At 41.4% G+C, this 15,765-nt stretch overlaps 1 protein-coding gene across 4 annotated transcripts in view; it reads right to left on the bottom strand.

Moving 5' to 3' along the window:
- The window catches only part of PIGL (phosphatidylinositol glycan anchor biosynthesis class L), a 109,615-nt gene that overhangs the window by 30,086 nt on the left and 63,764 nt on the right, over positions 1–15,765 (bottom strand). For all 4 annotated transcript variants that reach the window (XM_081270958.1, XM_081270959.1, XM_081270960.1 and 1 more), the window contains exon 3: positions 8,475–8,565. In XM_081270958.1, coding sequence (XP_081127084.1) covers positions 8,475–8,565 — 91 coding nt within the window. The remainder of the gene's footprint in view (positions 1–8,474; positions 8,566–15,765) is intronic.

Raw genomic sequence — 15,765 nt, 5'->3', positions numbered from 1 at the left:
GGGGGAAGAGGCCTAAGGCAGGAGCAGGTGTGTGAGACTATGAGCCTGGTGTCCTGTCATGGTCACCCCCAAAGCAGGGATGTAGGTGAGGAAAGGGAGTGTCCAGGGTACATCCTGGGCCCCCAGGGTCATTTCCTGTCCTCTTAGGGTAGAAGCCTGGTATGAATGGTCTGTATGAGGTCTGGGGAGCAGAAGGTCACAAGGGGCAGAAATACCCTGAATGGAGGCCAGCAGGGGCTGGGGCTCCCTGCCAGCTACCACGCACTGTCTTCCATGTTTTCCACAGGTTATCCTCCACAAGCGCTGGAGCTGCAGCATAAACTCTATGTCAAGGGAGGAAGAGCCAGGGCCAAGCACCACTGGGCAGGAGCTGGCCCTCAGGGTAAGTGTGGGACAGAGGAGACTCCACTGGCAGAGCCTGGAGAAGATGAGAAGCAAATAAGAGCACAGACACCACCAGGACCACCTTCCTGGTAGGGCCTGGAGGTGGAGGGCAGAGTCCTACACCATGGGGAATCTGAGCACCAACTCCTCACCCATCCCCACCCTCTCTGCCAGCCTCAGCCTTGGACTCATGCAAGATCACTTTTCCCACATTCGTGACAATATCAGAACAGTGACACAAACACTATTTCACTTCAATTTTTCAGGTGATTTGCATTCTGCCATCCAACTGACCATAACTCCTAGACCCAGGTGTCTAGGTGACAGTGGCCTGACTGTCCTTCCACACACTCTCTTACACCTCATCAGGATTAGTAGGGTTGCATTTAGCCAAAACACCAGGAACTTGTGCCAATTGGTCCATTTCTCTGGTACTTGTGTCTCAAGGAACACACCCAGACTGTGAAAGCAGGTGCTGGGGACCCAGGGCCTCATCACCTTCCAGTGGGACCTGGTTTCCACAGTCATTCAGACTTTCAGAGCTATAGGACCTGGACCTCATTCACTCTTGGAACCATCACAAGGACACCACAGAAAATGAAGTCTTGGCTGTCCTCACACAGGGACCCTCCTGTGTGGGATGAGCCTGTTTTCCCCATCTCCAGAAGGTGATGTGCTGGTGGGACTCAGGGGATAAGCTCCTAAAACACAGAGCTGCCACCTCTGCTCAGCTAACAAACTGGCCTGAAGCTGCTGTGTTTCTAACTATCCCCTCGGCAATTCCACTGTGAACTCTGCCAGCCATTGCTCTGCTGGGGCTCTCCTGTCCCTCTGTGGGACAAGCCCCTATTTGCTTTGGATATTGCACTGAACTCCATCCCCAGACACTTCTGGGGGGTCAGTTTGGCACTGACTCTATGTTTCCTCAATGTCCCAACCAAGAAGGCACAGGTGGCTCCAGAGGTATATGATACCTGCACAGTATCTCTGTCCTGGGCATACTCCCTGAAGAGCTTAGAGGAGACTCTGGAGCCCGCCTAACTCTATGACTCCCCCTCTTCCAAGTCTACCATCTCAAGTTTCTCCACCCAACAGGAAATGGACCTAATACTGGGAAGGTAAAGCCTGCCCAGGGTGATAGGGTCACATACAGCTGAGTCGTGGAACTGAACCTCTCTGAGCTTCAGCCTGCTCCTCTGAACTGTGGGATGCCAATAAAACCAACATCATGGTAGAAAAGGCCAGGCCTCTCATACTGCTGCCCCCCTCTTCCTTTTTGGGTGTCCCCTCACTCCTTAACTTGCACTTGCCTCACTATCCACTTGGTAATATTCACAGCCAGGTCACTATGACAGGACCCAACATGGAGGACCAAGGCCACCAGGCCCAGCTTTGAGAGAAAAACCTGGAGTCCACGGAGGATCAGCAGAAGGTAAGAAAAACTGAGGTGGGGGCATATGAGTGTGTCAGAGTGGGACAGGGATGGTCATGCAGAGCATATCATCCAGGAATGGGCGGGGCAGGAGCAATGAGCAGAAGGGCTGTCACTGTCTGCGTGCACTCTAGGAACACTGCCAGGGTGGTTTGTGGGTGGAACTGTGGGAAAGGCAGTGGGAAATATATTATCCCTGGAAGGAACAGGGATAGTCTCTTGATCTGTACTCCTCCTACAGCTGCAGGGCAACCTCTGGTGCTGGTGGAAACTCCAGCTCAAGTTCCACCACGTCCACTACCTGAGAGAGAGCTGGCGCTAAAACACCTGCAATGGCACCTCCAGACCAACAACCCCTGCTGGCCCCTCAGCCAGCACCACTTACTGAGACCAACCCAGAGTCTCCCTTCCTCTCCCCTGCCATTTATTTATTCCTTATTTTTATTTTATGTATTTATTTACTTTCGCATAATTAGCTTCTTTCAAAATTGAAATTTTTATGTTTTAAAATATTTCGTTTACTGGCATTGAGTACATTCTCTAAACTGTGCACTGGTCACCACTATGTAGTTCCAGAACATTTTCCTGAATTCGGTATCCATGACCACTGCCTCCCCACCCTCCTGCTAGTCCCCAGCAACCCCTCCGCTTTCTAGTCCTGTGATATGCCTAGTCTGCATTTTTCAAACCAGTGCAGTCTGATTTCTCCTGGGCCATATAATGTTGGAAAGGACTATTTAAGTTTCCTTAGATGGGTAAATGCCATTCAGGTCTGTTTTTTTAGTTGTTGTTTTTTTGTTTGTTTGGGGGGAGGTTGTTTGGTTTTTGTTACTGGGGTTGAACCAGGGGCACTTTACCATTGAGCTACATCCATGGTCCTTTTCCTTTTTTATTTTGAGACAGGCTCTTGCTCCATTGCTGAGGCTTCTCTAAACTTAAACCCATTTGCTCAAAGCAGTGTTATTTGGAAATACAAAAAAAAGAAAAAAGAAAAAAAAACCTCTTGTATCAATGCCTAGAGAAAAGAAAAACCCCTTTGTACCAGTTACACCAGGGAACACATCCAGCAGGGAAAAGCAACAATGTCCAGCTCCATGTCATGAGGAAGGTAAATCTCAACATCAGTGCTGAACAAAACAGTATGCAGAGACATCATTTATGGTAACAACAACAAGCCAACAAAATAATAAAGCACTTAGAAACTTATGTATCACAGTAGACTGTAATGATAAGATAAAGGAAAAAAATAAGAAAACTCCAGCTCAACTTCCATAACCACCTCCACCACCTGACAGAGCACCAGGGTCAGAACCACCTTCAACAGCAGCTTCATGCCTGTGACTCCTAGTGGCCCCACAGCCAGCACCACCCACTGATGAGGAAACCTGAAGACATACATGGATAAGAAGATACAGTGTGCTTATGGATTAGAAGAATAAATATTGTTAAAATGTCCAGGCTACTCAAAGCAAGAGATTCAGTGACATTTCTGTCAATCTGTCAAGGGCAGTTTTCCTTAATATGGAAAGAAAATCCTTTAATTCACATGGCACCAAAAAAAGACCATGAGTTATCATCTCCTCCTAAGACAAAAAGGTCAAATGAGAGGCATTACAGTGCATAATTATGAGTATATTGTAAGACTCTAATAATCCATTCAAATACCGACATGAAAGCTGACACAAAGAAGAGAACAGAGAATACCACATGAATACGGAACAAGGAGAGAACTCAGATACAAACTCACGCACACAGAATCAATTACTGAAAAGACACCAAAACGCACAATAGGGAAGGGACTCTCCCATCCACGCATGTTGCTGGGAAAAGAGGATATTTACATGCAAAGAAATGAAGAAAGAAATATTGCTGGGAAAAGAGGATATTTACATGCAAAGAAATGAAGCTGGACCTGTATCTTAAGCAGTACATAAAAGTAAACTAAAAAATGGATTAAAGTCACAGAGACAAATCCACATAAATCTGATTCCTGACCAAGGTGCCAAAAGCGTACCTTGGGGAAATGACAGCCTCTGGAGCAAATGCTGTGGGGAAACCTGAACAGCCATATGTAGAAGAGTGAAATGAGATCCTTATCTTTCACTCACAAAATGAAACCAAATTTTCATTTCACAAAAATGAAACCAAAGTGGATCAAAGTCTTAGGAATTAGTCCAGAAACAGCAAAACTGCTACAAGAAAACATAGGGGCACCATTCAACACACTGGCAGAAGCACTGACTTACTTAATAAGACCCCGAAAACTTAAGAAATAAAAGCAAGAACCAATACATGTGACAGCATTAAATAAAAAAGCTTCTGCACAGTAACAAAAAAATTAAAGAGTGTGAAGACAGCTACAGAATGGGAGCAAATGTTTGCCAGATACTTTTCCAACAGGGGATTAATCACCACAATATATAAAGAACTAAAAAAAAAAAAAAAAAAAAAACCCTGATAAACCACTTAGTAAATGGGCAAAATATCTAAAGAGACATTTTGCAAGAGAAGAAATTCAAATGGCCACCAGATAAATGAAAATATGTTCAACATCCTTAGTAATTAGGGAGATAGAAGTAAAAACTGAGATTTCATACTACCACAATCAGAACAGCAATCATCAAGAATACAAATAAGGATAATTGTCGAGGATGTGGGAGAAAAAGCATGTTTATACATTGTTGAGGGGACTGCAAATTAGTACAATCACTTTGAAAAGCAGTATGGTGATTCCTCTAAATGGAACCACTGTATGGCCCAGCTTTCCCACTTCTTGGTAGTTACATAAAAATACAAAATCAGCACACTACAGGTCACATGTGCATACCAATGTTTACAACAGCATAATAGCCAAGTTATGGACAAATGAATAAAGAGTAGAAATTTGGCCAAAAAGAAAAATGAAATTATTTGCTGGTAAATAAGTGGAACAGGAGAACATCATGCCAAGTGAAATAAGTCAGAGTCAGAAAGTAAAGGTCAAATTCCTTCTCTCATAAATGAAAGTTAGGGTGGTATCTTCCAAAAATAGAAGGGAAAAGAGTAGAAATAGAAAATCAAGGGTGAGGGATGACAAGAGAAAAAAAGAGGAAGAACTAGGGAATAAAGTTGATCAAATTATACTATGTGCATGTGTGAATATATTGTGGTTCTCATGATATTCTTTCAGTGAGCAGAGCAGGCAGCTTGCAAGCATATGATAGACATGGGGCCAGATGGAACCAATTCCTGTCATCACACCATAGTGAGGGCTGCAGAGCCAGCTTTGCTTCAGACAAGGGTGCTTTTGGTCTTTTTTTTTTTTTTTTTTTTTTTTTAGTTATCAACGGACACAACATCTTTGTTTGTATGTGGTGCTGAGGATCGAACCCGGGCCGCACGCATGCCAGGCGAGCGCGCTACCGCTTGAGCCACATCCCAGCCCCTGCTTTGGGTCTTATTCTGGCATGGTTCAGGTGATAAATTCTCAGCGCTGTGCTCTCCACTTCTACCTATTTTTCTTTACTGGTGCTTCACTGTTTATTGCTGTGCAGTTAGTACTTTTGCTTTGAATAGGGCTCCTGGAGATTCCCAAGATTTATGTATTCATCCGGGTACAGGACACTGCCCCTGAGAATTATCACCTGCCTAGTATTAACTAACCCTTCAGCCCTTGTCCTTCAGGGGCTGTGGGATTATGTAAAAGAGCACTTAACTGTGTCACTAGGAGCTGAACACAAACTCATACTTAGCTCCACTATGGCTGGGTATGGCCACACTGGCTGTTTTAGGATGCTCCTATACATCCATTGTGACAGTAAGTTCAGACCAAGGAAGTGCACTTTGATATCTTAAATTTTCTTATTAACAGCACAGGATATTGCACATAATTTATTAATTATTTTTGAGCTGTTTTAAAGTGATTTCCTTGTTGACTGTAATTAAATTAAGATTCTCCTGAATGAATGTGAACAGCAGCATACGTTCAGGAAAGACCTCCAGGCAGTGAGAGCTCTCTCTTGGGATTTGTGCCAGTTTTTGGAGATTTAAAGATGGTCGTGGCCTTCATGGACTTTATAATCTAGTTTACAAGATATAAGTCTGCATCTTAAAGAATAAACAGCGAAATATGCCATATGTTCAGTGCAAACTGCAAATACTGTGGGAATCCCAAAGAGGGCTGAAGAAGTCAGGGAAGGCTTCTTGGAGAATGGATTCTGGATCACAAATCACTTTTCTGGGACTCAAATATAGGAAACTTTTCTGAAAGCAAGAAAGGAATGCCGAGCTATCTGTGCCTTCAAGATTCCCCATCCCCAAATACTCAGGACCCAGGTTAGCTGCAACATGTTCTGAAAAAGAAACTTTGCCCTTCAGCAAGGATAAACTATAATTACCAGTGTCCTGGATTAAAGTAAGGGCCAGATCAGGGAGGACCTTGAATTCCAAGTTGAACAAGATGAGAGTATATCCTGAAACCTGGAGTAACTGGGGGAGACTAGTACCTCTTATACACTGAGAGAGCAGAGGAGGGATAGTATTTGGGGATTTGTTCTGGGGAAGCCACTACCATGGGAAAATGGTGTGCCAAGGCTGAAGGACCAACCTGAAGATCAGCTCTGTCTACACATCTAGGTTATGGCCCTGTGAAGGTGGGGAACTGTGGATAAGAGGAACAAGGCCAGCTGCTGTCAGCACAACTGGGCATGTGACTCCTAATGCATGCACCTAACACTGCTTTCACGCTTATACCCTCTGGGAAGGGACAGTGGGATGTACAGGCCTGAAAAATCATAAAAACCATTTTTTCCATTCAGGAAAAGAAAGAGTGGAAGAACAAGTTGGCGGGGTTAGGGATCTTGAGGCCTACTTATTTCTTAACCTTTAAGTGACTCAGAGTGAGCCAGTGAGATGGATATTTTGTCTATGTATATGGTTTCAGTTATATTTTTGTCATTAGAAAACAGTTTGGTCTAGCACAGTGGAGCATGCCTCTAATTCTAGCAACGTGGAAAGTTGAGGCAGGAAGTTACCAGTCTCAGAAAAGCACCAAGACCCTCAGCAAGATCCTGTATCAAAATAAAAAAAAAAAATGAAAAAAACTGGGGATGTAGCTCATCGGTAAAGTGCCCTGGGTTCAATGCCCAACACAAACAAAACAACACAACACAAAATGAAACAAAAACAGTCTCACTGGTCATGGTAGCACACACCTACAATCCAGCTATTTGAGGATGACAGGAGGATGGCAAGCTAGGGACCATCTCAGAAACCTGGTGAGACCTTGTCTCAAAATGAAAAATAAATAGGCCCTTGGGTTCAATTCCCAGGACCACAAAAAAAAAAAAAAAAAAAAAAAAAATCTGATTCATATACTAGTGAAAATCCTCATTTAAGAACAGTCTATGGGGCTGGGGTTGTGGCTCCATGGCAGAGTGCTTGCCTAGCATGTGTGAAGCACTGGATCCGATTCTCAGCACTGCATATAAATAAATTTAAAAAATAAAGGTTCATTGACAACTAAAAAGTATTAAAAAGTAATAAAGGTCTAGTTTACAATGATGAATTCATCATTTATAAAAGCTTAATATATTTCTCTGCCAGCAGAACTCATTATTTATCTGTTCATTCATTCATTCATTGTACTGGGGATTGAACCTAGGAGTGCTTTACCACTGAGCTATATCTCCAGCACTTTTTATATTTTATTTTGAGACAGGGTCTTTTAAGTTGCTAAGGGGCTTCCATAAGTTTCAGAGGTTGGCCTTGAATTTGTAATCCTCCTGCCTTACTCTCCCAAATCACTGGGACTACAGGCCTGTGTCACCACACCCAGCAAGGAATCATCTTTTAAAGAACATTACCCAAAATTTAAATCAAATGAGAAGGGCTTTAAATGGTGGAATTTTAGATATTAACCCATGAAGTATTATTATTATTATTAGTAGTAGTAGTAGTAGTAATAAAAACAAAACAAAAAATCTTACTGGTTTTACATGCCTGTAATCCCAACAACTCGGGAGGCTAAGTTAGGAGGATTACAAGTTCAAGGCCAGCTTCTACAACTTAGCAAGACTCTGTCTTGAAATTTAAAAAATTAGAAAAAGGGCCGGGGATGTAGTTCAGTGGTATTGCACCCAGAGTTCAGTCCCCAGTGCTGCAAAAATACAAAAACAAAAATTCCTACCTTCATCACTTGCCTACACTGGTCAAGCTGTCTGGGCTTTGAAAACCTCCATTTCCTCAATGTTAAGTTAAAATTATAATATTTACCTTAAAAGTGAAAATGATATTCTAAATGTGAAACTGCTTGGCACAAGGTGAAATTCTTTATCAATGAGAGTCACAGTGAAGGCTCTTGGGACTCTAAGCTTTCAGGAGGTGAGGCAGAGGTAGGGGAGGGAGGACATCATTTGAAAAAACCTCTGCCTCTATCAAAACATTGATAATTCAGCTGTTTGGTTTCACAAAAGATCTACAAGAATTAAAAGGTATGTTTGTTCCTTGCAGGTTTAGAAGAGAGCACTGGAAGTTGGTTTTTTTTTTTTTGTTTTTTTTTAATGGAGCGGCCTTGGAGCAAAACTGGAAGTAGGAAGGCAGTCACAGGACAAGTTGCAGAAACCAACTGTTGAGACAGGACAGGAATCCCAGGCTTTTCACTAGGGATGTGAACACTTACCAGGTTGATGTCATTGACCTCTACATGCTGGAGGAGAATGTTGGCCACACGTTCTGTGTCCCACTGCACTCCTGGATCATCTGGGAAATCACTGCAAGTGAGAAGCACACAATTTGAACATTTATTCAAGAGCAACCTTCTCCCTAAGATCCCGTAGATGTATGTCTGGTTTTGTGACAGGAATTACATTGGAAGTTGGGGGGATTCCCTACCCTCGAGTTACTGAGATTTCAGCTAAAGAGATTAATCTTTACATGTAAAATAATTTTACATGTGAAACAACGGATAATTCCATATAGTATACTTTCAGAGCTTTGTGCTTGTTGCTGAGGGGAAGTAATAGCATCAATGAGACAAGGCTCTGTCCATAAATTGGGGAGACAGGTGTGCTAACAATGAACTTGAACAAAGACAGTATTATGCACTTTCTAAGACTAACAGTAAAAGGTTGGGGCACAGGGCTGGGGTTGGGGCTCAGTGGTGGAGCGCTCGCCTAGCGTGTGTGGGCCCTGGGTTCAATCCTCAGTACCACATGTAAATAAATAAAATAAAGGCATTGTGTCCAATTACACCTAAGAAAAATAATAATAACAAAAAGGCTGGGGCACAGTGGTGCATGCCTATAATCCAACCTGTTGGGAGGCTGAGACATGAGGATTGTCTGGGCAACATAGTGAGACCCATCTCAAAATTAAAACTAAATAAATAAATAAATTAACCATGCCACGCCCCCCTTTTTAAAGGTTTGAACCAGGAGCATTCTACCACTAAGCTACAATACTAGTCTTTTTTTATGTTTTATTTTTAAAACAGGGTCTCCCTAAATTGCTTGGGCTGCCCTTGAACCTGTGCTCCTCCCAAATTACAGGTATTACAGATATGTACCACCACACCCAGCCATAACCATTTGCTTTGATTAAAAAGTACAAAGATACTTCATTTAACTTAACTTCATAAGCATCTTTGAAGGGAGCTTTTACAGAGGAAGTTGAATAGCCTGCTTGTGAGGCAGTTAAGAATTGGACGTGAACTCTGGTTTTCTGACTGCCAAGAAGTCTTAGCATGTATGAAATATGATATATCAAGAGCTTTGTAATGTTGTGAACAACCAATAAAAAAAAAAGGAGAAAAAATAAAGTAAACTACAATAAAAAAAAAAAAGAAGTCTTAGCACTAGGAACCAGTTATATTCTCCCTCCACCAGGAATGGGGCCCACCATGTCATAGAAGCAGAGGTCTGTGTCAGAGTAATCTACAATTTATCATAGCCTCCACCAGGTCAAACTTATCTTCTCCTACCTGCTGAAATACTTTCTGCCCCAATTTTTGTACATGAATCTATGACATTACCCGATATGAGACCAATGATTCAATAGGACCCCTTTTGCATTATTCACAATCTTAAAAATAGATTCCCATCTCTCAGTTCAGGTAGGAGTAATACCCATAATGCCACTGAGAACTCAAGAACTCTTTTTGCTCCCTATCTGGCAGGCTGCTATAACCTCCCCAGGGACTAGAGCCATTATTTGACCCTCTTAGGACCTTGGGCAAACCTGGAGCTTTTTCATCAGGAAAATGACATTAAATAGTATCATTTCCTTTGTTTCACTGGCTACCTTATCAACCCCTCACAGTACTTTCTATAGAGGAAAGTTTTATATAAAGTCTTGTCCCGTCAGCCAATCCATGTAGTTCTCAGGATGCTCATGCAGTGAGAAGGGCAGACTTCAGCAAGTAGGGGAAGGGTCAAGAAGAAAGTAGGAACAGTATTAAATCCAGCCTTGTTCTCTGGAAATGGAACTGGATATGGAATATAAAATATGACTCGCTGAGCTCAGACTGTGAAGGATAAGTGGAGATATAGGAATCACAGAAAGTACTCTGAAGTGATAAGAGCTACACACATGGCTCTTGGCTGGGAGAGCCAGATAAATGTATCAAAACATCATTTTAGAACTGAATATGTGAGTAATAGTCTCATGGAACTTTAGCACACAAGATGGAGGAGCAGTCTAAGAAAAAGGGCAGGAGAGTGTTGACTACGCCTACTAATTCTGGGTTCTGAAATGCTGAAAAATGAATCCAGAGTGGGACGCTCATGCTGAGTGAGGTGCCCTGGAGCAGGGTACACCTCCACACCTTTCTTCCCCTGACATGCTGAGGAAGCCAATTATTGGGGGGACTCTGGACTGCCAATGTCTGCTCTGTGAGGTGACACATCTGATATGGCAGCACTGTTATTATGACCAATTCCAAGCACCTCTTGTCAGGCATTCAAGTTTTCCCCCCTATTTTGATCCACTTTGCTTCTCTAGGTGAGAGTGCAAAGGAGATAACACAGATGAAGAACACCTAAAACTGAAGGAGCTATGCAAGTGTAAAAATAGTGGCATTGCTGCTACAATAGATTAATTTAAGCCCTTAGAAAAAAGAAAGAACTCCTCTGTCTTCCTTGCTCTGAAGTCCTCTGCAGAACATTTTAGGTGAGGTATCAAAAAAACCACTATAGTTAAAGCAGGAAATTCTAAAAATTCTTTTTCTTCTTAATTTATTGTTGTTGTTGTTGTTGTTCTGGGGATTGAACCTTATGTATGCAAAGCAAGCACTCCACCAACTGAGCTATATCCCCATACCACTAGGAAATCATAAGAACTCTTATTATTTAAAAAAAAATTTAGTTATAGATGGACACAGTATCTTTATTTATTTTTATGTGGTGCTGAGGATTGAGCCCAGTGTCTTACATGTGCGACGCAGGCACTCTACCACTGAGCTATAGTCCCAGCCCCAAGAATTCTTATTTACATGTGTTTCCATCTGTTTGAATCTCTTTTTGTAGTTATTTTAGAAAATATCTTTTATGAACAGTTTTTCAACAGGTATGCAATTTAAACTAAAAACCCCACAAATATGGAGGTGTAAACTCAAATTGTGTTTTCTATTGTTGGGAAGCATGATAAAAAAAAGTTTGGAGATCACTGGTCTAATCTACTCACTGTTCATTTTATTTAATTTCTTTTCTGGGTATTTTATTACTTTTTTTAAATTACTTAATTCTTTTCTTGCTATTTGGCTCAGGCTTGTCTCAAACTCCTGGGCTAATGTGATCCTCCTCCTCCTGCCTTAGCTCCTGAGTAGCTGGAAGTACAGGTGCATACCATCATGCCCAGCTACTTTTCTGGTATATTTTTAAAAACAATTTTATTGTGGTATGATTTTATATAAAACCTACCTGTTTTAAGTGTACAATTTAGTGACTTTTAGTAACTGTTCAGAATGTCCACATTTTATTTTACTAGTGCTTTTGCATCTATTTAATTCTTTTTTTTTTTTTTTTGGTACTGGGAAGTGAATCCAGAGGCACTTGACCAATGAGCCACCACCCCCTGCCCTTTTTCATATTTTTATTTAGAGACAGGGTCTCATAGAGTTACATAGGGACTTACTAAGTTTCTGAGGCTGGCATTGAACTTGTGGTTCTCCTGCCTCACCCTCCTGAGCTGCTGGGATTACAGGCATGCACCACCATGCCCAGCTATTTAATTCTTGACTCTAACCTATCATAAATTCACTGATAAATATATGTGACATTAGAAATTTATAATTAAGATCAAGTCAGGAAAATGAAAACCAGAAAGTATGCAGAAGGAAACTTTTTTTTTTTTTTTTTGTGGTACTGGAGATTAAACTCAGGGGTGCCATACCACTGAGCTATATATATCCCCAGTCCTTTATTTTTTTTAAATTTTGAGACAGGGTCTTGCTAAATTGCTGAGGCTGGCCTCAAACTTGTGATCCTTCCATTCAGCTTCCTGAGTCACTAGGATTACAGGTATTTACTACCATGCCTGTCTAGAAGGAATTTATAATACAGAAAATTTTTTACTCACTTGATGGGAAGAGATAAGAGGCCCAAAAGGGAACAATGAGATTGGCAATAGAAGGATGCCATTATCACCTTGATGATGGACACCAGTCATGAAACAGGGTGATGGAGGGAACTAGGTTGGTAGGAGCTAGTCAGGGAACATTGAGCCACCGATGGAGCTGTCACTGGGATGGAAGGAGGGGGAAATACCCTGTTTTTTTTTCCTCCTCTATCTTTCAGTCTTCTGTTATCACCATTTATTGGTTTAACTTATCCAGAAGTCACTTAACAAGGGAAACTACAGCTTCCACTGATGCAGAGCAAAGGGATAAGGTTTCAATAATGTCATGCTTCCAACAGATGAGATGCTTGGGAGATTTTTACTTTTGTTTCTTAATCTTGGCCTTAATCTTTCAAAGGATAGCAGCAGTCTGTCCACCTGCTTCTCACTATCTAAAAAGTTAAGTATATATATTACAGAAAGAAAAGTTTGATTTTGAATGCTGAAAAGGGCCATGTGGGTATCCCTCACTCATTTTACCCCTGATTACTATAGAATGCTGGCATTTTTAGACATAAAAGGAGCCTGAGATATTTTTAAATTGCCCAAGAATTATTTGAATATTTTCCATTATATCAGGAATATACCAATAGATATATTTTAAAACAAATTATACAGATGAAGTTTTCCTTGACGTTCCATATTAACACAAACACAAATCTGCTGTAATCAATGAGGTTAGAAATAATTATTCGGGGCTGGAGATGTGGCTCAAGCGGTAGCGCGCTCGCCTGGCATGCATGCGGCCCAGGTTCGATCCTCAGCACCACATACCAACAAAGATGTTGTGTCCGCCGAGAACTAAAAAATAAATATTAAAAAATTCTCTCTCTCTCTCTCTCTCCTCTCTCATAAAAAAAAAAAGAAATAATTATTCTCATGTTTTAGAGTAATTTTTCAAACCATGTTTTAAATCAGTACCAATAGTAATTGGAAATATGTATTTTATGGAAATAAAAAATATATATTTTATGGAAATAAAATACATATAGAAAAACTGATGGAGACGGAGATTTTTTTGTTGTTGTTTATTTATTTTTATAAATATTTTTATAAATAAACAACAAAAAAGTGGTGCTCAGAATCGAACCCAATGCCTCACATGTGCGAGGCAAGCACTCTGCCACTGATCCACAACCCCAGCTCCATAAAGTCAAGTTTGTAGCCAGGTTTTGTCTAAGAAAAGTCGAGGATGATAATTCCAGAGAACTGAGTGGGACAAGGGGCATCAGATACTGCAGGACAAAGCTAACTACGAATCACATCAGGAAGTCGATGAGTCCTCTTTACTGGATGTACTGCTGTCCTTTCAGAATTCCAGTTGATAAAATTCGTTTTGCCCAGCCCTCTCAGCTCAGAAATAACAAAACACAAGCCCTGAACAGTCATACTTTGCACCCAGACCTTCTGATAGAGAAGAGACCTATGGTCTTTCCACTTCATGACTTTATATCTCAAATCAATCAGGTCATGTTTCTGGATGAAAGCCAGCAAAGAACTGAGATTGAGAGGCAGACCTTCAAGGCTGTTTTCAAAGGAAGTCTGAGGACTATTTAAAATTATTTAAAAGGCCTATTAAAGATTGTTTAGGCTGTGGATGTATTTTAGTGGTAGAGCACTTGCCCTGGATTCAGTCCTCAACATGACCCCCTGTAGGAACAAACACTACAAAAAAAAGTTTAAATAAAATAGGCAATTTATAAAGGAAGAAATGCAAACTGCCAAAATATAGTAAGTTCTTTCTGATTCTTACAAAGAATCAAATAGATGCATGACTAAAGCAAGATGCATATGTGGAAAGGAACACAGGGAAGAGGTACTGTCATACACTGCTGGTGAGAGTTTAAGTTGCTAAGAAGACAATTTGCCCATACATGATTATGTGTGCCCTTTGACTCTGCCCTTCTAGAAATGTATCGCAAGGAAATAGAGAAGTTTAAAGGCCAAAGTCAGAGCAGGCAGAAATAATGTGTTCACTGCAATTACAGAGGAAAGAGGTCAGCAGTTCTGTGTTTTACCACCGGGGAGCAATTTCTCTAACTTCCTGAATTGTGGCTTATAAAAAATATTAGTGATAACACATAGTTTTTTAGGCATGTTCAGAATAAAAGGAAAGAAAGCATAGATGCACCCAAGGTATGAAATGTTAACATACAATAAAAAAACCTACCCCCTCCCAAGTCCCTAAACTTTAATTTTGCTGACTTCTCAGAAAGAATGAGGCTCACAGGAAAAAGAAACAGAACTACATTTAAAAAAGATAAATTCTGAAAACAAAATAAGTCTGTGAGAGAACCTCTACATAAAGGGCTCTGGATGTATTCAAGTCTCCAGATATCCTAGTCTTGGTTTCCAGAAAGCAGAGCCTAAAACAAAGGCTTAAGCTCAGTGTATCCTTTGCAGGGGAATGTGAGCCCCAGAAGCAGAGATGAGTTACAGGGGGAGAGAAGCACTAGAGGAGGCAATTATTGACACAGCCCCATTTCTGAGCACTGGCCATACAATTTTACAGAAGTTTCTAGAAAGTTTTATGAAAATCATCTCAGACCTATTCACCTGTCCAGGGGGATAAAGAGGAAGTATTTCTCTCCATAGAGTGCTTACTTTCCCATAGTTCAGGATTGAGTACAATTGGGCACCTGAGAAATGGCAGAGAAACCCTAGGGGAGGAAAGCAAGAGGGGCAGAGTGAGCTGACAAACTGAACCAACCAGAGGTTGGTTGGTTAAATAACCCTGGAGAGGAGTCATCTAGAAGGAAGGTTGCCAGGGACCCAAGACACTAGGGCAGGGCTATGAGAGGACAAAACCAGCTCATTTAATGGGATTCAGACTAAGCACACACTATATAACAAATATGGGGCTAAGTTTAGAGACTAAGACAGTCACAAGTCATGGGCCCTTCCTCAGGAAGCTTTGGGTCTGGTGGGGAGAGGTTTGGGATCCTGTAGGATGAGAAGGAATTTGCCAGGAAAAGGAGAGGGGGACAGGGAGGAGGTCACGAATTTAAGGTGGGGGTGGCAGCATGACTGGTTGGTGCCACAACCATATGCCAGTGTTTCTGAAACACATCAAGTACCTCATGGTGAAGATGGCTCTGCATTTGGCTCTGAAGGCCTCTGAGGAGAAAAAGGTTGATATTTCGGAAGCCACCAAACATGGCAGGGAAAGCCAACTCTTACGATTCCTTTGATTTGATACCCACAAGCATGAAAAGCCCTTCTTGAGGGTACATTTAGCAAACATAGTGTTAATAATGTTAGAAAATGACCCAAACTCCCAGCCCCACCCTAGACCTCAATGTTCAGTAAACAGGACAGCCTCTCAGCCTGTGGGAGTTCATAAAAATAACGTTTGTTTT

The sequence above is a fragment of the Spermophilus citellus genome (genome assembly GCF_964194105.1).
Source record: "Spermophilus citellus genome assembly, chromosome: 17".
Lineage (NCBI taxonomy): Eukaryota > Metazoa > Chordata > Mammalia > Rodentia > Sciuridae > Spermophilus > Spermophilus citellus.
This window is presented reverse-complemented; position numbering and strand designations above follow the sequence as displayed.